The sequence below is a fragment of the Amphibalanus amphitrite genome, unplaced genomic scaffold, assembly GCF_019059575.1.
Source record: "Amphibalanus amphitrite isolate SeventyFive unplaced genomic scaffold, NRLGWU_Aamphi_draft 000020F_arrow, whole genome shotgun sequence".
In the NCBI taxonomy this organism is placed as follows: Eukaryota; Metazoa; Arthropoda; class Thecostraca; order Balanomorpha; family Balanidae; genus Amphibalanus; species Amphibalanus amphitrite.
The window spans coordinates 785,908-806,026 of NW_024881516.1; the positions used below are offsets into that span (position 1 = coordinate 785,908).

The window sequence follows — 20,119 nt, forward strand, 5'->3', positions numbered from 1 at the left end:
GGGGGCTCTGCAGAGCCCCCCTCCCGTTTTTCAGCAATATCTTCTAAACCGTTTGACGGATCAACACGAAACCTGCGGTACCTTCAAAGGCATCAATTTGACACCTTGTGTCAAAATTTCAAGTTCTAGCTACCATAGTTTGACCGGAAATGACGTCAAAGTGACGTCATGTCGGCCGATTTTCATGCAAAATAATGAATTACGGCAAACGCTCTCAAGAGCTCAGTTTTAAAGCTAGATCCATTTTCTTTGCATGAGTGGACTACAAATACACGTAGCTATCAAACTGACTTTTCGAATTTTCGATATTGTTAAAATTTTGAATGCTGAAATCGATATATGCTGCTGAAATGTTAACGGATCGTTAACTCGTTAACGGTGCAAAATATCACCCCAAAGAGGCACATTTTCGAAATCAGCACATCGACGAGGCCCTGTATACTGATTTTCAGGCTTCAGCCAAATCGAAAGACCCCGCCGTTTCCCGTTAAATTGTTAATTGGTCGTTAACTCGTTAACGGTGCAAAATACCACCCCAAAGAGGTACATTTGCGGAATCAGCGCATCGAGAAGGCCCTGTACACCGATTTTCAGCCAAATCGAAAGACCCCGCCGTTTCCCGTTAAAATGTTAATTGGTCGTTAACTCGTTTACGGTGCAAAATACCACCCCAAAGAGGCACATTTTCGAACTCAGCACATCGAGGAGGCCCTGTATACTGATTTTCAGCCAAATCAAAAGACCCCGCCGTTTCCCGTTAAAATGTTATTTGGTCGTTAACTCGTTAACGGTGCAAAATACCACCCCAAAGAGGTACATTTTCGGAATCAGCGCATCGAGGAGGCCCTGTATACTGATTTTTAGCCAAATCGAAAGACCCCGCCGTTTCCCCTTAAAATGTTAATTGGTCGTTAACTCGTTAACGGTGCAAAATACCACCCCAAAGAGGTACATTTTCGGAATCAGCGATCGAGGAGACCCTGTACACCGATTTTAAGCCAAATCGAAAGACCCCGAAAATTTGCTGCTGTAATCGATATATGCTGCTGAAATGTTAACGGATCGTTAACTCGTTAACGATGCAAAATGCCACCCCAAAGAGGCACATTTTCGAAATCAGCGCATCGAGAAGGCCCTGTACACTGATTTCTAGCCAGATCAAAAGACCCCGCCGTTTCCCGTTAAAATGTTAATTGGTCGTTAACTCGTTAACGGTGCGAAATACCACCCCAAAGAGGTACATTTTCGGAATCAGTGCATCGAGAAGGCCCTGTACACCGATTTTCAGCCAAATCGAAAGACCCCGCTGTTTCCCGTTAAAATGTTAACTGGCCGTTAACTCGTTAACGGTGCAAAATACCACCCCAAAAGAGGTACATTTTCGGAATCAGCGCATCGAGGAGGCCCTGTATACCGATTTTCAGCCAAATCGAAAGACCCCGCCGTTTCCCGTTAAAATGTTAATTGGTCGTTAACTCGTTAACGGTGCGAAATACCACCCCAAAGAGGTACATTTTCGGAATCAGCGCATCGAGAAGGCCCTGTACACCGAATTTCAGCCAAATCGAAAGACCCCGCTGTTTCCCATTAAAATGTTAATTGGTCGTTAACTCGTTAACGATGCAAAATACCACCCCAAAGAGGCACATTTTCGAAATCAGCGCATCGAGAAGGCCCTGTACACTGATTTTTAGTCAAATCAAAAGACCCCGCCGTTTCCCGTTAAAATGTTAATTGGTCGTTAACTCGTTAACGGTGCAAAATACCACCCCAAAGAGGTACATTTTCGGAATTAGCGCACCGAGAAGGCCCTGTACACCGATTTTCAGCCAAATCGAAAGACCGCGCCGTTTCCCGTTAAATGTTAATTGGTCGTTAACTCATTAACGGTGCAAAATACCACCCCAAAGAGGTACCTTTTCGGAATCAGCGCATCGAGGAGACCAGAGCTGGGCATTGCGCAACTTAAGTCCGCAACTCCGCAACTCCGCAACTTGCGGACTACCCTCTGGGTAGCGGAGTTACGGATCGGCTACCGAGCCCAAAAAAGTTGCGGAGTTGCGAGTTGCGGAAGCGAAAAATTATAAAGCGCAACCGCTACCGGGGCGGCCACCGCTGGTGGGGGCGCCACTGTATTCTTTGCTCTCCACTGCACACAGCACGTGTTTCCAGGCTAGTTTTTGAAGCTGATTTCGAATTTAATGACCTTTTGAACATTTACGAAGTAGTTTTAGTGCCTTAGTAACATGTTACGAGGCTTTCAGTGGTGGTTGACACTGGATAGACGGTAGGACGCCTACTGGTTGACCTGACCTGACCTGACCCGACCAGGCCCAAATGCATGAAGACGTCATCTTTGATCAAAACCAACATGAAATTTGTTATCAGCGCCCCCCCCCCCTCTAAAAAAAAGCATAAAAGCTTCACTTTACGAAGTTCTAGCAGGTCCGATTTTCCCGACTTTTGGGTCATTGACCTGGCCTGGAAGGTCAACCAATGACCTATGACTAGGGTGGCCCTCTGTATGGGGGTGAAATTTCAAACGAATAATGTCTATGCTCCAAACCCGGATTCTTGTTCCTTTTGACCCAGAAACGTGCTGTGCAAAGTTTCATTGAAATCGGAATATATTTAACCGGTGCTCAACGACTCTGAAATTTTACTCAGCGAACGCTAGTCACAAGCACTCCGGGTCCCACTCCCACGTTGCTCTCGTGGGAGTATTAGCCGCTTTCCTCTCCTGGCGGGGGTTATGTGGTTGCTACTTGCTAGCCACTCACTGTCGCCCGGTCCGTGCAAGCGTTCCCTTCCTGGTGTCCGGGAACTGGCGCCGATGGTCCGCGACGACCTGGACGAGGAACTGGAGTTGTTTTTCGTCCTTCGTCAGGAGCCGGTTATACTCCTGAATCAGGGCGACGCCTCGTTCCGCGTGGTCATTGGTGACCGACAGCTTCTCCAGCGCTTTGCACGCCTTGCCGTACGCCTCATCCTTCTTCCAGTCTGCCGGTTCCAACGCCAGGAATCCTTTGTCGATGGACATCTTGGAGAAGAACGAGGACGTATTGGAGGTCACGAAGTCCTCAAGGCTGCAGCCGCTGATCGCTGAAGCGGGAATGGTCACTCGCTTCTGGGCTGTGTCGTTGCCGTCCTTCTCCTCAATCGCCGCTACCATCTTCTTCTTTGTTTCTGATGAAACCCGGTCGTCGAAGAACGCCAGGGCTACCAGCTCTTCCGAGAGGTACCAGAGGTGGCCGAGGAGCTTGTTTGTCGCGGCCTTGGAGACCTCCGCGTCCTCGTACCCGTCCAGTGCCTGAAGCAGCTGAAGATCGTTGAGCGGAGCCGCGACAGCAAGTGGGGCTTGCGTCCAGGCTTTGCTGTAGAGGCGGGCGGAGAACATGGCCACCCTCAACAGTCCGCGCTCCTCCTTCGGCGTCAGTTTGACCTGTCCCCTGAACAGCCACACCTTGAGCGAGTACAGCACCTTGCTCATCCACCTAGCGTGGTGCATGGGGCCAGGGGCACGGAAGCGTATTCCGCGGGGAGGTACGCCGCCGAGAAAGATGACGGTTAGTTCCAGAAGTTCCCGGTAGTCGTCCCGAAGGTCTGTCCGCTCTTTCAGGGCCTGAAGGAACCACTCGATGTCGACCTCTCCTGCTCCATCCTCGATCGGCTGGAACTCGCCTTGGTTGATGAAGGGCCACCTCTCCTGGAAACGCTTGAACAGCAGGACAGCAGGCCCTGTAGTTGGCCCCATCACCGACGTGAAGACCGCCTCGATCACGAGCTCGAGAATGTGGTGCCGGCAGGCGAGGTAGAGGAGGTCGTTCTTCAGCTGCTGCTCAATCAGGGTACACGCCCCGTTGTGGCGACCCGTGTTGGCGGCGGTGGTGTCAAAGGACATCCCCACGACCCGGTCAGCGACGCTCCACTTATCCAACGCCTCCACGACGGCCTTCGCTTCATTCGCCCCTCTTCCACTGGGAAGCTTCGCCACCTGAAGCAGCTGAACCTCCCCTCCCCCAGACACGAGGATGGGCAGGCGGTCGACGTGGACGTTGCTGGTGAGATCCGGCATCAGCTTCCCGTCCCAGTGGACTACCAAGGGGCCTTCTACTCGCAGTTTCTCCTTGAGGGCGGAGGCCAGTTGCTCGCGGTGACGACGGCGCTGGCTTTGGATCGATGTCCTGTTGATGTTGTACTCAACTGTGTCGTGCCCCAGGGCACGCGCTGTCTCGGTGAGGACCACCATACAAGCGGATAGCCCACAGCCGCAGCAGTCGACAAGACGGAATCCGTAACATGATTAATAAGGGCAATGGAGGGAAGAGTTTCAATAAATTAAAAGAGGAATTCCTTCTCAATCAGAACGCACTCCAGAAACATGCAAACACGTTGAAAGAGTACTGCCAAGCACTAGACAAATCCTAGACAGAGGAAAAGGAGCACTAGACGAGAGTTGCCACACACAGTCCTTGGTCCATAGTCCACCAACGAGAGCATCTGAGAACAGAGCCGCGGCATTTGTCACCGACAAAGCCCCTGTATCGTTGAACGTGAAAATGATCTTAAATAGTAAAATTTTAAGGTCGTTGAGCACCGGGTAAATATTATTCGATTAAAAAAAAAAAATACTCGCGTGGTTTTCTCATGGAGTGGAACAAGAATCCGGGTTTGGAGACTGGATTTTCAAACTTTCGAAAATAAGGGCCACCCTACCTATGACCTTAAAATTGGGTATCATCGGCTTCCTCTCGTCACGGGCAACACGCTCGTTTTTTTTCCCGCGAAGCTCTAGCTCGATCAGGGGCCGAACGGCAGGGGGGAGGGGGTCCAACCGACGTACAAGTTAGACGCTGTAAAACACCGCACACAGCGAGGGTTAAGTCAAATTTTATGGTCGCCAGCACGGGGCCGGGGGCGGGGGGGGGGTGTTTGGACACCCCTCCGTAAGGTTTTCCGCAAATATATAAAAAAGGCGGCGGCAGCGCGGCTGTTTTCGACACTGCTATTAACACATCCTTTCCACACATTGTATCAACATGTCAGACCCAGGTCACCTCAGGTCAGGTCACCAGGTCAAGTCAAGGGACCCAATCTCCGAAAAAAAATTAAACACCCGCCCTAGCAATACAGGGCAATATAGCAATATAGATACACCTATTGACCGATCACTTTGAAACTGTCTGCATGTGACAAGGGTAACAAGATATAGGTACAAAGTGTATTGTCTCATATTTTTTTTTATTTGTGACTTAAGGTAAGGTCAACTGTGTGACCTCTTCATTATAAGTCAATGGGAGAAAATACAACTCGTCCGGATTTGCGGCAAAATGATCCCAAACAACTAAAACATGCAAAGAGTAGCACTGGCATGTCATTTACGTCGACTGGTGTCGCAATGACTTGCGCATTGAGCATTATAGGTCACGTGACGTCATCAGAGGCCACCAACAGTCAGGTCACCAACAGAGGTCAACCAAAGGTACTACCTGTCAGACATAACACTGCACTTCAGGACTAAAACTGATAAAACATAGGAACCTAATAGAGGTTGGTAGCGGAGTTGCGGAGTTGCGGAGTTGCGAGTTGCGGTTTTACGATCTGCAAAATAGTTTCGGAGTTGCGATTGCGCTTTGGGTACCTTAGGTTGCGGAAGGTAGCGGTAGCGGTTTCCAAATTTCGGTAGCGATGCCCACCTCTGGAGGAGACCCTGTACACCGATTTTAAGCCAAATCGAAAGACCCCGAAAATTTGCTGCTGAAATCGACATATGCTGCTGAAATGTTAACGGATCGTTAACTCGTTAACGATGCAAAATACCACCCCAAAGAGGCACGTTTTCGAAATCAGCGCATCGAGAAGGCCCTGTATATTGATTTTCAGCCAAATCGAAAGACCCCGCCGTTTCCCGTTAAAATGTTAATTGGTCGTTAACTCGTTAACGATGCAAAATACCACCCCAAAGAGCCACATTTTCGAAATCAGCGCATCGAGAAGGCCCTGTATACTGATTTTCAGCCAAATCGAAAGACCCCGCCGTTTCCCGTTAAAATGTTAATTGGTCGTTAACTCGTTAACGGTGCAAAATACCACCCCAAAGAGGTACATTTTTGGAATCAGCGCATCGAGAAGGCCCTGGACACCGATTTTCAGCCAAATCGAAAGACCCCGCCGTTTCCCGTTAAAATGTTAATTGGTCGTTAACTCGTTAACGGTGCAAAATACCACCCAAAAGAGGTACATTTTCGGAATCAGCGCATCGAGGAGGCCCTGTATACCGATTTTCAGCCAATTCGAAAGACCCCGCCGTTTCCCGTTAAAATGTTAATTGGTCGTTAACTCGTTAACGGCGCAAAATACCACCCCAAAGAGATACATTTTCGGAATCAGCGCATCGAGGAGGCCCTGTATACCGATTTTCAGCCAAATCGAAAGACCCCGAAATATGCTGCTGTGAGGCTGATATTCGTTGCTGCTGAATTGACAGACGTCAGAGGAGCAGGCTTATTTTGTCTCTTACGCGCCACTTCTAAGAGACTTCTTATTTGATTCTGTGTATGCTAAATCAATAATGCAAGCATCCTTGAAATGTTTTTATTTCCCAAAGTCCTTAAAAAGGCAATTCAACTTATCTCAACTTAGTTAACAAAAAGAAACAACTCTGAAAAGCTGGAGCCTCGTGATGAGGGTCTGCATTCGAATCCCCTGGCGCTTGATATGAGAGACTTCTGGAGGGGATGGGATGGTAGGCGGTTGGTGGGAGCAGCGTGCAGTGTACTCGCCTTGGATGGGGAATTCAAATTGGGGGCCCTTTAGTTAGATATCTTTTTCCTCCTGCATCATCAACACAGAACAGTTCAACTTCAGCCGCACGGAAGAGGTCAGGGCCTGCGCAAAAAGCTCTGCGTGGCGACTGGCGTAGGGTCCCCTCCGCAATCCGCATCTGTCAAGCAGTAGGTTATACAGTCCACAGCAGAAGTAATGTGCGGTTTCAGCAGAGCTGGGCAAGTGCGTTCCTTTAGTGCGTTCTTGCGTTCTTCCGTACGTACGCACCGCCCTTTTTAGGAACGCAAGAACGCAGGAACGCAAAGTTTTTCAAAGGAACGCAAGTAAGAGGAACGCACCACCCGAAATTTTGAAGCGTTCCTGCGTTCTTGCGGAACCACCCGAAAAATTATATTGCTGCCAATGACCTCTGTGTCAAATGTTTGAATCTCGAGTACGTGTGTTTGCCGGTAGAGGCGCCACTTGTCGGTCGAATCGAGGAAGGCCTGCTTAGATTTAGTGGTGATGTTTACTATTCGATTCGGTTTCAGGCATTAAATGTGTAAAGATTTTTAGTGGTGATGTTTACTATTCGATTCAGTTTCAGGCATTAAATGTGTAAAGTAAATATGATAACTTTTACTAAGACAAGTTTCACGACGAGCTTACTAGTATTAGAACGTGTTACTGTTGTCCTTTGAAACGCCAGGCATGAATCTGTTGACTTGATTTATAAGTTACTAGAGGTACAGGTTTACGCGATAACTGTATGTTTTGAGTTATGTTATGTTACGGGTGCATTCGTTTGGGTGATTGACTTGTATTTTTAGCTGTATTATTTGGGTAGATTTGGGTAGCTGTTTTTAATTTAACTGTAAGGGATGGTGGCATAGGCGTAGGAACAGGGGGGGCCGGGGGGGCCATGGCCCCCCCACTTTTTAGCCATTTTTTAAAGTAAAATCTTTATTTTTTATTTAAATACAAAACTAAGAGCAGGAAATGATTCAGCAAGGTGAGATGAGCACAAAACTGCAAAGAATTTCTTCATAGGGGTATTGGGGCTCCCACAAAGTGACATTGAAGTTTCGCTGGCCCCCCCACTTTTCGTGAGGTTCCTACGCCCATGGATGGTGGTAGTTGCGGAGTGTTCAAGTGTTTTGTATGTTGGACCCTTTTTGAACACAACCCTACCCCTACCCTACCCCTACCCTACCCTACCCTACCCTACCCTACCCTACCCTACCCTACCCTACCCTACCCTACCCTACCCTACCCTACTATCCTACCCTACCCTACTACCCTACCTTACCCTACCCTTCCCTACCCAACCTAACTCTACCCTACCATACCCTACCCTACTACCCTACCCTACCCCTACCCTACCCTACCCTACCCTACCCTAGTCCCTACCCTACCCTACCCTACCCCTACCCTACCCTACCCTACCCCTACCCTACCCTACCCTACCTGCCCTATTCTACCCTACCCTACCCTACCCTTCCCTACTATCCTACCCTACCCTACTACCCTACCTTACCCTACCCTACCCTACCTAACTCTACCCTACCCTACCCTACTCTACCCTACCATACCCTACCCTACTCTACCCTACCATACCCTACCCTACTACCCTACCATACTATACCCTACCCTACCCTATCCTATCCTCTACCCTACCCTACCCTACCCTACCCTACCCTACCCTACCCATACCCCTACCCTACCCTACACTACCCTACCCTACCCTACTCCCTACCATACCCTACTACCCTACCCTACACTACCCTACCCTACCCTACACTGCCACCGACAGTCCAAGTTTCAGCTAAATCGGCCCAGAAACGGCTTAGATATTGCAAAAACAAATTTATTGTATTTACTGGCGAATCCCCTTGGCGAGCGGTGCCTTGTGTCGGACTTCGTTGTCAAAGGTCAATGACCTCCCGGCATTGTTTCCACTCAGTTTTTTAAGCGAACAACTGAGCCTAAAGCACGTGCCCTCTGCTCGACGCCGGTCGCGGCCCTACCACGTGCACACCGCTGAACCCACACCCTCGAAAATTTAATACGACAAATGAGTGCACGCGCTCGACTTGGCGTGAAAATTTCAGCCCCGTAGCCCTTACCGTTTCCGAGCAATAGTCTGTTGCCGATTCTAGTGTAAACCCTATGGCACACCACGTGAGCACGCGCCACGGGCGCACCCCCGGCCGCATCGTGCCCAAAATATAATACGACCTGTTGAATGACGTGACCCACGAGCCGTGAAAATTTCACCCTCCTGCGTCAATCGACGGCGCCGTAATAAGCCATTTTGGGAGTTACCCCGACGGCGGACTTTTTAGGATTTATAATAGTAGACTAGAGGTACAGGTTTACGCGATAACTGTATGTTTTGATATGTATGATTAACGGATGCATTAGTTTGGGTGTAGAAACTTGCTGGTATTATTTGTGAAGAACTGGGTAACTGCTTTTAATTGAACTGTAAAGTATGATGGTGATGCATGCGAGTTGTTCGAGCCCTTTGTAAGATTAGGATGTTACTTAATTCAACCCTACCCTACCCTACCCTACCCTACCCCTATCCCTACACTACCCTAACCTACCCTACCCTACCATACCATACCATACCCTACCCCAACCCCTACCCCTACCCTACCCTACCCTACCCTACCCCTACACTACCCTACCCTACCCCCCTACCCTACCCTACCCTACTCAACCCTACCCTACCCTACCCTACAATCCCCTACCCTACCCTACCCTACAATCCCCTACCCTACCCTACCCTACCCCACCCTACCGTACCCTAACCTACCCTACCCTTATACTACCCTACCCTACCCTACCCTACCCTACCCTACCCTACCCTACCCTACTCTACCCTACCCTACCCTACCATACCCGACCCTACCCTACCCTACCCCTACACTACCCTGCCCTACACTACCCTACCCCTGCCCTACCCTACCCTACCCTATCCTACCCTACCCCTACCCCTACCTTTACCCTACCCTACCCTACCCTACCCTACCCTTAGCTCTACACTACCCTACCCTACCCCTAACCTACCCTACCCTACCCTACTCTACCCCTACACTACCCTACCCTACCCTACCCTACTCTACCCTACCCTACCCTACCCTACCCTACCCTACAATCCCCTACCCTACCCTACCCTAACCTACCCTACCCTACCCCTACCCATACCCTACCCTAACCTACCCTACCCTACCCATACCCATACCCTACCCTACCCTACCCTACCCTACCCTACCCTACCCTACCCTACCCTACACTACCACCGACAGTCCAAGTTTCAGCTAAATCGGCCCAGAAACGGCTGAGATATAGCAAAAATAAATTAATTGTATTTACTGGCGAATCCTCTTGGCGAGCGGTGCCCGGCGTTGGTATTCATTGCCAAAGGTCAATGACCTACCGGCTCTGATTATTTCCAGTCAGTTTTAAGCGAACAACTGAGCCTAAAGCACGTGCCCTCTGCTCGGCGCCGGTCGCGGCCCTATCACGTGCACACCGCTGAACCCACACCGTCGAAAATTTAATACGACAAATGAGTGCACGCGTCCGACTTACAGCGAAAATTTCGCCCCCGTAGCCCTTACCGTTCCCGAGCAATAGCCTGTTGCCGATTCTAGTGTAAACCCTATGGCACACCACGTGAGCACGCGCCACGGGCGCACCCCTGGCCGCATCGTGCCCAAAATTTAATACGACCTGTTGAATGACGTGACCCACGAGTGGTAAAAATTTCACACTCCTGCGTCAATCGACGGCGCCGTAATAAGCCTTTTAGGGAGTAACCCCGACGGCGGCGGACTTTTTAGGATTTATAATATAGATACATCTTTTAACTTAACTATTGTTTTTAAGCAGGTCGTATTTTTGTTGAAAACCCTACGGATGATATTGGTAAAACGTATTTCAGATATTCGATTCGGAAAAGAGATGTCGAGCTGCTTTTCGGCCCCACGTCGCCATTCTGGGTATTCTGTGATCGATTCGCCCCGTGTTTGGTTGGGCCCGCGCCGCGTGGTTCGGCGGTATTTTTGAGGGAGGAACGCAGGAACGCAGGAACGCTAACGCACCGAGCGAAAAAAAATTGAGGAACGCTATTCCAGGAACGCACTAACCGCGGCCGGAGGAACGCAGGAACGCTAACGCACTACCGAAAATCGAGGAACGCGCCCAGCTCTGGGTTTCAGTCATGGTTATGTTCTGCTTCTGAAGCTTAGGAACGATTAGCCAGACTTGAGCCAGACTACGATGGAACTTTGAATGTAGCTTACATGTATCGTCACCTTTGCAGCTGCAACTTTATCCATTGGCGTCTTCTTTTCGATCACTCCGCATTAAAAAATCGCCAGTCAAAGCCATCCGTTGAGATTGGTAAAACCGCACATTACTTTAGCGGTGGGCTGTACCTATAGGTATTCCGATCATTGTAATAGGCATTCGAGCTGAATTAAATTTAGGCACTCAATCCCATAGGTATGCATTTAACCCTCGCCGGCCGAGGGGGGGGGGCGGGTGCCGCCCCGACGCAGGCATTGTTTTAGACGTTCACGCAACTCACCAAGAGTGTCGGGTTGGGCCGTGGGCGGCGTCCGAAGCCCACAGCCCACAGGCTCTGGCTAGCTGAAGTCATGCAGCTCACAGTGCCTATAGTCTATACTATATCAGCTCGAACATCGAAAATATGTATTATGCAGTCATTGCTGCAGGCGATAAGCAGCGACACAAGACGCTTTTAATTGTTGGTAAAAAAAAAACGAATAAATACGCAAAAGGAAGGAACAATTACATCCGCTCATATTAACATCCTCCAAACACATGAAGCGTCGTTGTTTCAAACGTGTTCTTTAATGACCTAGTTGTATCGTGGCCGGTAGCCGACGATGACACGCTCGTACTGGGGCTCCCCACGGACCTCCTCCTCCTTCTCTTCTTCCTCCTCATCCTCTTCCTCCGACACCTCCGGGGTGGGGTACTCGGTGGGCACCGGGGTGGGCAGGTGGTCGCCCTGCGCCTGGAAGCCCTGCTCGCCGGCCGAGTACAGCACCGTGTAGGTGACGCCATCGGGGGCCGTGTAGCTGAACTGGCCCGACACGCTGTAGCTGTCGTCATCCTCCGGCTGGCCAGACTCCGACACAGAGATGCCGTTCTCGCTCTCGAAACTGGCGGAGGGAGATGAACAGCAAGGTTCACACAATATGTAGTGACTGAAGTATAATGAGAGTGAGATTGAATATATTGAATGGATAATGGTTTAATTAAACTTGCTTGCGAAGAGCAGTAAATAATTGCATTGCACCGTAAGAAGTTAGCACCAATTATTTCGTCAAGAATTATGAAAAGAGGCAATGGATGGGAGACATGAATGCTTCCATCCGCCAAAGCGCCTCCATTGACAGACCCGGGGAGTAGGCCGGTCCGATTGTCATGTCACTCACGAGTGCTGGTAGGACTGGTCGTCGTTGTGGTCGATGTTCTGTCGGAGGATCTCGACAATGTTCCTCTCGTAGGGGAGCTCCGACGGGGCGGCGGCGGCCACGGCCAGCACGGCGGCGAACACGAGCTGAAACGGTACAGAGGGGTTGTTATTGCATACCTTTAAAAAAAAACACATCAAATTATTGAACCAGCATGAGCTAATTGAGAGTATTATAATTGAGAGAATTATAGCGAGTGTAAGACTTCAATTGCACTCCTACCCAATCAACGTTCTTCTTCAAAATCGTGCGTCCAAAAATATCGCTAGACTCTAGTTCAACAACAATATGAGCCCAGCTACTGAAGTCCAAGAAGGATGAGAAAGTAAGGGCATAAGTTAAGTACATATATACATTAAACTGCTTTGGAAAAACAGTGCATCATTACTAGGTCGCCGTTTCGTGGCCCAACTCACCAGCTTCATGTCTGTTGTTTTGGATCTGACCGATCTGTTGTCCTGGATCTGACCAGTAGCGAACTGTGCCCTCCTCCCACCGCTGTGTCCCTTTATACCGGTGGTCGGCAGGTGTACCGCGGTGTCCTCCGCTGGTCCTCGGCACCAGGCTGGGTTGGGACATCCCGGGCCGCCGGTACCGGCGAGGTCAGTCTCCGCACGGGAACCGCCGGCCATCAGTGCGATCGGTGCACGTGAACCCCGCCGTGTGACCGTCCACCCGGTCGCCCGTTCCGGTCACCGTTCACTAAGTGACCCGTCCCGGTCACCGTTTATTGAGTGACCCGTCCCGGTCACCGTTTATCGAGTGACCCGTCCCGGTCACCGTTCATTGAGTGACCCGTCCCGGTCACCGTTTATCGAGTGACCCGTCCCGGTCACCGTTCACTAAGTGACCCGTCCCGGTCACCGTTCACTAAGTGACCCGTCCCGGTCAGCGTTCGACGGGTGACCCGTCCCCCGGGCCCCGGTCACCGTTCGACGGGTGACCTCACCGTTTACTAAGTGACCCGTCCCGGTCACCGTTTATCGAGTGACCCGTCCCGGTCACCGTTCACTAAGTGACCCGTCCCTGATACCGTTTATCAAGTGACTCGCTCCGATCTCCGTTCAGCGAGTGAGTCGCTTCGATCACCGTTTTACCTGGTGACCCGTCACGATCCCCGTATACGTAGGCATGTAAAGTTGTACATATATACTCGTATGCTCCGTTAATCACCGCTCACTTCATATGTGAAGTGTATGTACTGTAACTGTGGGAAAAAGTGTCATGTGAACTGTAAACACATTTACAGTGCCAAGTTGGAATATATGAATGTATGATGCAGGTATATGAATAGGTATACCTATAGTGTCTAGCGAACGAAAAATGATTGATAACATCAGCCAAAAGGAGGAGCAAATGGAGGCGAAACAAAGCCTCTATGCATTCAGTCGAATATGTAAGCTGCATGTATTTTTCTTCTTTTTTTGTTGCATTGCATGATGCGTTTTCGGTACTATACCTATACCTACTTGGCAGCTACAATGAACCGTACATTTTCATTTTTGATGCCAATATAGGTACAGGTATGCATAGTAAAATATATCAATTTTAACGCCCCTACGATAAAATTGATTGAATTAGGCAAAGCATTGCTCTTCCATGCAATTTACGCATTGTATTTTTATTTGTCGACATTCCGAGTTAGACGACATCCCGAGAATCGCGTTTGCTTACGAACTTGTGATTCGCTCCGAATTAGACGGATCGATTTTGATTACATTTAATTCATTTAACATTTAACATAATTCATACATTTAATTTATTACATTTAATCGATTATAACATGTACCTATACCTACATTTGACCTGGGAAGGACTTGCATAACTAATGAACCATTCCTGCCAGCTATGGTCGTCCGTTCTGCCGCGCCCCGCTGAACTGTCGCGATGGCCGCGGTGGCGACGCAGAGGGCGCCCCCAGCGTGAAACGTCACACGCCCTCCGCGGCAGACACCTCCCGCGTCGCTCCGCGCAGCGCGCGCCGCCGTCGATCTCGACGGAACGGCCCGGGCCGAGCGCGTCGGCGTCAGGGGCGCGTCCAGGCGGCGCCGGCGGCGGCGGCGGGCGGCCGCGGCGACCCGCTGTGTCTCCTCTGGGCCCGCCGCTGGAGGCTGAGCGACGCTCCAGCGGTCGATACGGGACGCCGGCGGGCGGCCGTCCGACAGTCTCCGAGGGCCCGGGCCCGCCAGGCAGGGCGTCACCCCAACCGGTGGACAGAGACAGTGCGCCCGACAGCCGCCCTCACCGGCGACACGGCAGCCGCCCGCTCTTTCCCACGTCTCCTTGTCATTCTGCGAGCCAGTGTATCGTTTGACGACTGGACGGAGAACTGATAAGGGCTGGTGGGAAACGGCACCATCTCTGGACCCGCGACGGCCGCGCCCGCAGAGGACAACGCCCTTGGACAACGCCTCGGGCGCCCGCAGTTGCAAGGCTGGATCGGCCCGAGAAATAGAGCCTGCGGACAACGGACGGGCTTGAAGGTAAAAAGTGGGAGGAACCTTTATGATAGCGATATTGTACCTAATGCGTTTCCATCATTGGGTACGTACCGTTACTGATTCGGACGGACGTTTTGAAGTTGAAAAAATAAGTCATCTTTGCCACAAGGGAAGGTGAAGGGAGCCTCTCCCACGTATGCCTACTGCCGAATTATTTAAAGTTCTTTGTTACTTCTTGTTCTAATTACAAGTGATGGTTTGCTCTGGAATAAGGTAAAAAGTGTTCTGTTTGCGGTGATGAACTTTGATGCTAAAAATATCGTGAATACCTAATACCTAGGTATACAAGAACCCAATGGCTCCGCTACGGGCGGGGGGGGGGGAGGGGAAGGTCACAGTAATCCGTACCCCGAATGATTAAGATTTGACCTCCTTAAAGCAGGCTGATGTATAAGGCCCTTATAAAATGTACATCTTTTTTGGTCGGACCCCCCCCCCCCCCATCCTGAAACCGTGGCGGAGCCCCTGCAAGGACCTTTGTTTCGGCAAATAATTCCAAGACAGCTCAATCGCGAATTTTGACGGTCATGCGCAGCGCTGTACTTACCGAGTGCAATGAGAGTAGCGCCGTCCGACGGTCTGACGTCCCTCCCAGGGTTCCGGACAAAAAGTCAAATGATAAAAGGTAAAAGGATGATTAGTGAACAGACATTACGTCAAAAGCAAGAAGTCAAAAATCTTAAAAGCCAACAGGTAAAAGGTCAACAAAGAGGAAAGTCAAAAGCATGGGTGTAGGAGCGCCAAAAATATTGGTGAAGGATGCCACCTGAACCTTCTCCCGCGCCCCGCTGGGGGGGGGGGCAGATTCTGCCCCCCCTCCCGGATTTTCGTGATAACTCCAAAACCGTTGCAGATATCGCCACGAAATTTGGGATACCTTATCCTACATCAATTTGACATCGACTATGCAAGTTTCATCGAAATCACTTTGAAAATTTTTGAAAAAATGCGTTTTTGTGACGTCACAACATGCCAAAATTTGAAAGCAAATTTTGGAAGTTCTAGACCATCTACAACAACGAAAATACCACCGGTGGATTTGCCATCAAAAACTGAATCAGAGAGACACCAATTTTGTTTGAAAAGATCAATTTCGAAATTGACCTAGTTTGACCTGGCTTGACCTGACCTAGACCTGAACTTCGTCCAAATGTGATCCAAATCATTTAGTGAGTATCGTCATTGCATTCTATGGGCAAAATGACCCATAAAACATGTGTCGCACATAGCCCGTTCAGTGGCTACTTTGTGATGACCTTTGTTGACCTGACCTGACCTTGACCTTGAACTTTGCATGGCGTTTTAAGTAAAGCACATCGTCTCCCTACCCTAAGGATGCGTTCTGGGTAGCGCCCTCAATCGCCTCTTCACCAACTGGGCTCAGACGCCAATGCTGTGAAAACCTGTCATTTTGACCTTTGACCTGACTTTGACCTGACTTTTGACCTACTTAAGCAAAATTTGTGGTGTTCTTAAGATTGGTCTCGTTGAGACCTTTCGTTTTCCGCTTACCCCGTCTCTCTACGGCCCTCCGTTCGGAAGTTAGGCAGGGGGGGGCAGAATCGCCCCCCCCCCCCAGCGGGGCGCGTAGTGCTGAATACCCCAGCGGGGCGCGGGTTATGAAAAGGGACAGGACCGTGCTCATTAACACGCGCAGTGGAAGGGGGGAAGGGTTGCGAATTTCGCTAACCCCTCCTGTTTTTCGCAGATATCTTACGCCCTTATCATCCCATTAACGTCAAATTGTCAATCCCTGTCTGAAATTGAATTGTGCATCTTGCCATGAAAGCAATAAGTACCTAAATCGGTCTACAACTTTTCATAATAATAGGAGTGTAAATAAAAAATCCATCCAGCCGGCGGTGCAGCGGCCGGTGTACATGCCAATTCTCACTGCCGGCACCGGACGGTTCCTTTGCATTGCGCTGATTACCGCTGCGATACAGCTATACGTTTACCAACTTCCATGTAGTTTTCGGTTTTACCTATCATTTATTAACCCGCGCCCTGCTGAAGGAGGTGTTTGAACACCCCCCCCCCTGCGGTTTTTCGCGGATTTTCCGCGCCCCGCCGTTTTGGCACACCTTATCATACATCAATTCTACACATGTTGTGAAATTTCAGACCAAGGTCATTCAAGCTCAGGTCACCAGGTCACTTCAAGTGACCTCACCTCATAAAATGTTTCAATGTATGAGAGAAATTTCAAAACCGCCTCTTTTGGACAAAAGTCATTCTAAACACACACTCAAACACTGAATTACAAGTAACTTTGACACACTGAACATGAAAATAGCACCCGTGACCCCTGTTTATGCCCCTGAGGACATCTCAGTGCCTTAAACAGTGTTTCGCGAATAACTTTTGATAGAGGCATTCTAGAGCGATGAAAACGCCTTAGATATGTTCAGCTCGACGATACGGATCCACTGATATGCAACATGACAATTTCCGGTCAGGTCATGACCTTGACCTGAGGTCAAATTTTCAAGTTGATCTTCCGAGGTCACATTATAGTTCATTCGATGCGTCTTGACGAGAGGAACACGATGCCGGTAAAAGAAAGCTTGTGCAAGGCTCGAGTGAAAAGTTATTGCAAAAAAAAAACTCCGAAAAATCGTCTATTTTGGCAGTTTTTACCCCCTGTAGGCAAAACGGTTGACGTTAGGTCAAATCTAAGAGGGTGATTCAGAAAGAGCGTTAATAGGGCTATCAAATGCGCTTTTCCGCGGCGCTGTAGCTTTATTGGTTTCCGAGTTATGCGTCGGCTTCTTGCAAATTGTTGATATTCGATCTAAACATCGGCGAAATTTGGCCTTTAATGACCCCTGGTGACCTGACCTTTGACCTGACCAAAAAAGTGACTGTATCGATTCCGTCATTATTTTTTACGCTCTTTCGAACGCCGCCTTTCGCGTATCGCTACATGGCCCAGGAGCCGAGCCCCCCCCCCCCCCCAGCAGGGCGTGTAAATCCAGGGCCCCCAGCGGGGCGCGGGTTGAATGGCGTGAATTGTGAAGAAGGTAGGTATAACGCTTCACAACTGAAAGGACGGGGTAATTGGGTGCCTATTACCGTTTTACCTTTTTCTCTATCCCATCTGGCACTGTTGTTCCTTTAAAAAAAGACATTAGATCAACCGTCGAATCCAGTCGTTCTAAGCATAGGTGAAGACCCTCCCTTGCATTGCCCAAGATTGGTGAAGGATCCTTCACCAATCTGAAACTTTGGTGAAAGGTATCCTTCACCAAAGAGATACGTTGCTACACCTATGGTCAAAAGGCAAAAAGTCAAAAAGGATAAAACGTCAAAAGATAAAAAGTGAAATTGCCAAAAAGTCAATGAACAAAAAGTCAACTAGCATAGAAGTCAAAAGACAAAAAGTCAAATGGACATAAGGTCAAAAGACAAAAAGTAAAAACGATAAAAAGTCAAATTGCCAAAAAGTAAAAAGGACAAAAGTCGAAAGACAAAAGGTGAACAGGACATAAAGTCAAAATCCAAAAAACCAAAAGGACAGAAAGTCAAAAGGACAGAAAAACAAAAAACAACAAGTCAACCGGGCATGAAGTCAAAATAAAAAGTCAAAAGGTCAAAAAGTCAAAAAGACATATAGTCAAAGTCCAAAAAGTCAAAAGGACAAAAAATCAAAGGGACAGAAAGTCAAAAGGACAAAAAGTGAAGAGGACAAAGGTCAAAAGACGAAAAGTCAACAGGACATAAAGTCAAATTACGAAAAATCCAAAGGAAAAAAGCCAAAATCCAAAAACTCAAAAGGACAAGTCAAAGAGACAAAGTCAATGACACCCGGATCATCAGTCATTACATACATGAGATAACATTTACAAACAGCTGTACCAGGATGCTGCACAATATAACCTGCATCATTGGACATTGAAGCGAGACTGCCTCCATTGCGCGACAGATGGGGATTCCAATGGCCCGCAACCGCGACTCAGCTGGTCACACGGGCATGCTTGGCTGAAATCTGACACACATCCGTTGACACTTACGTGCTAGGTGGGAGCTCGCTCGCATCGTAAGGTTGTCATGACTCATGAGGCAGCGTTACATGATCCTTCGAGACAGCTGGCTGTCCCAGGCGCAGTTTACTGGAATTATTTCAACAAATATAGTTAACCCGAAATGTTATCGATACGAAAGGTTCGCTTGTTCATTTCCTATATTGTTTAGGGAGACGTTTCTTATCAATTGATTCCGTCACGGGTTCTATTAGCGATTTCCCACTTTTATCCCGCGCCCTGCTGGGGGGGGGGGGGGGGGTGTTTGAACACCCCCTTGTGGTTTTTCGCAAATATCTCAAAAACGGCGGGGCGCTCATCATACATCAATTCTACACATGTTGTGAAAATTTCAGACCAAGTTCATTCAAGGTCAGGTCACCAGGTCACTTGAAGTGACCTCACCTCATAAAAAGTTTCAATGTCTGTCATAGCTACACCGAGTGACCGATCGCTTTGAAACTTTCAGCGATTGCTAAGAGCAATAGCATGTACAAAATGTATATCTCAGAATTTTGACATCGATGACCTAAGGTCAGGTCAATTTTGCGACCTCCCCATTATAAGTCAATGGGAGGAAATTGAAATGCGCCTCTTTTGGACGAAAGACATTATAAACACTCCCAAACACCGAATTACAAGTGGTTTAGACACACTTAACATGAAAATGGTGTCCGTGGCCTTTGTTTATGCCCTGAGGTCATCTTAGGTCACGAATGGTATCTAACAGTTTTTCGCAAATAACTTTTGATAGAGGCATGCTAGAGCGATGAAAACGCCTTAGATGTGTTCAGCTCGACGATACGGATCGAATGATATGCAACATGACCTTTTCCGGTCAGGTCATGACCTTGACCTGAGGTCAAATTTTCCAGTTGACCTTTCAAGGTCAAGTTATAATTCATTCGATGCGTCTTGACAAGAGGAACACGATGCCGGTGAAAGTAAGCTCGTACAAGGCTTGGGTCAAAAGTTATTGCAGAAAAACTGTTTCAGAAAAAATCGGCTATTTTTGCAGTTTTTGCCCCCTGCAGGCAAAACCGTTGACGTTAGGTCAAATCTGAGAGAATTGCTCAGAAAGGGCGTTAATAGGGCTATCGAATGCGCTTTTCCGCGGCGCTGTAGCTCTATTGGTTCCCGAGTTATGAGTTGGCTTCTTGGAAATTTTCGACATTTGACGTGGAAATCGGCGAAATTTTGCCTTCAATGACCTCTGGTGACCTGACCTTTGACCTGACCAAAAAATTGACCAAAGTTTCGTCATTATTTTTGACGCTCTTTCGAACGCCGCCTTCCGCGTATCGCTACGTGGCCC

The 20,119-nt window shown here is 48.9% G+C and overlaps 1 protein-coding gene across 2 annotated transcripts; it reads right to left on the minus strand.

The window, feature by feature from the left end:
* Positions 1-11,473: 11,473 nt before the first annotated feature.
* On the minus strand, positions 11,474-14,168 carry LOC122390226 (cuticle protein CP14.6-like). 2 transcript variants are annotated; one of them, XM_043382960.1, is made up of 3 exons: positions 14,081-14,168; positions 12,243-12,367; positions 11,474-11,966 (listed from the first exon to the last, which is right to left on the minus strand). In XM_043382960.1, exons 1-3 carry the CDS (start codon positions 14,102-14,104, stop codon positions 11,660-11,662), a joined length of 456 nt encoding a protein of 151 aa, XP_043238895.1. In that variant the 5' UTR covers positions 14,105-14,168; the 3' UTR covers positions 11,474-11,659. The 2 variants fall into 2 exon arrangements, with proteins under 2 accessions (XP_043238895.1, XP_043238903.1); XM_043382968.1 differs by lacking the exon at positions 14,081-14,168 and adding an exon at positions 12,698-12,983.
* Positions 14,169-20,119: the final 5,951 nt, after the last annotated feature.

Bases quoted from the DNA above. Each gene is read 5' to 3' on its own strand.
- LOC122390226 (XM_043382968.1), bottom strand. From the start codon at position 12,913: ATGGCCGGCGGTTCCCGTGCGGAGACTGACCTCGCCGGTACCGGCGGC. The intron at 12,368-12,697 runs GTGAGTTGGGCC...GTACCGTTTCAG, and splicing joins AAACAACAGACATGAAGCTG to CTCGTGTTCGCCGCCGTGCT. The intron at 11,967-12,242 runs GTGAGTGACATG...TCCCTCCGCCAG, and splicing joins GACCAGTCCTACCAGCACTC to TTTCGAGAGCGAGAACGGCA.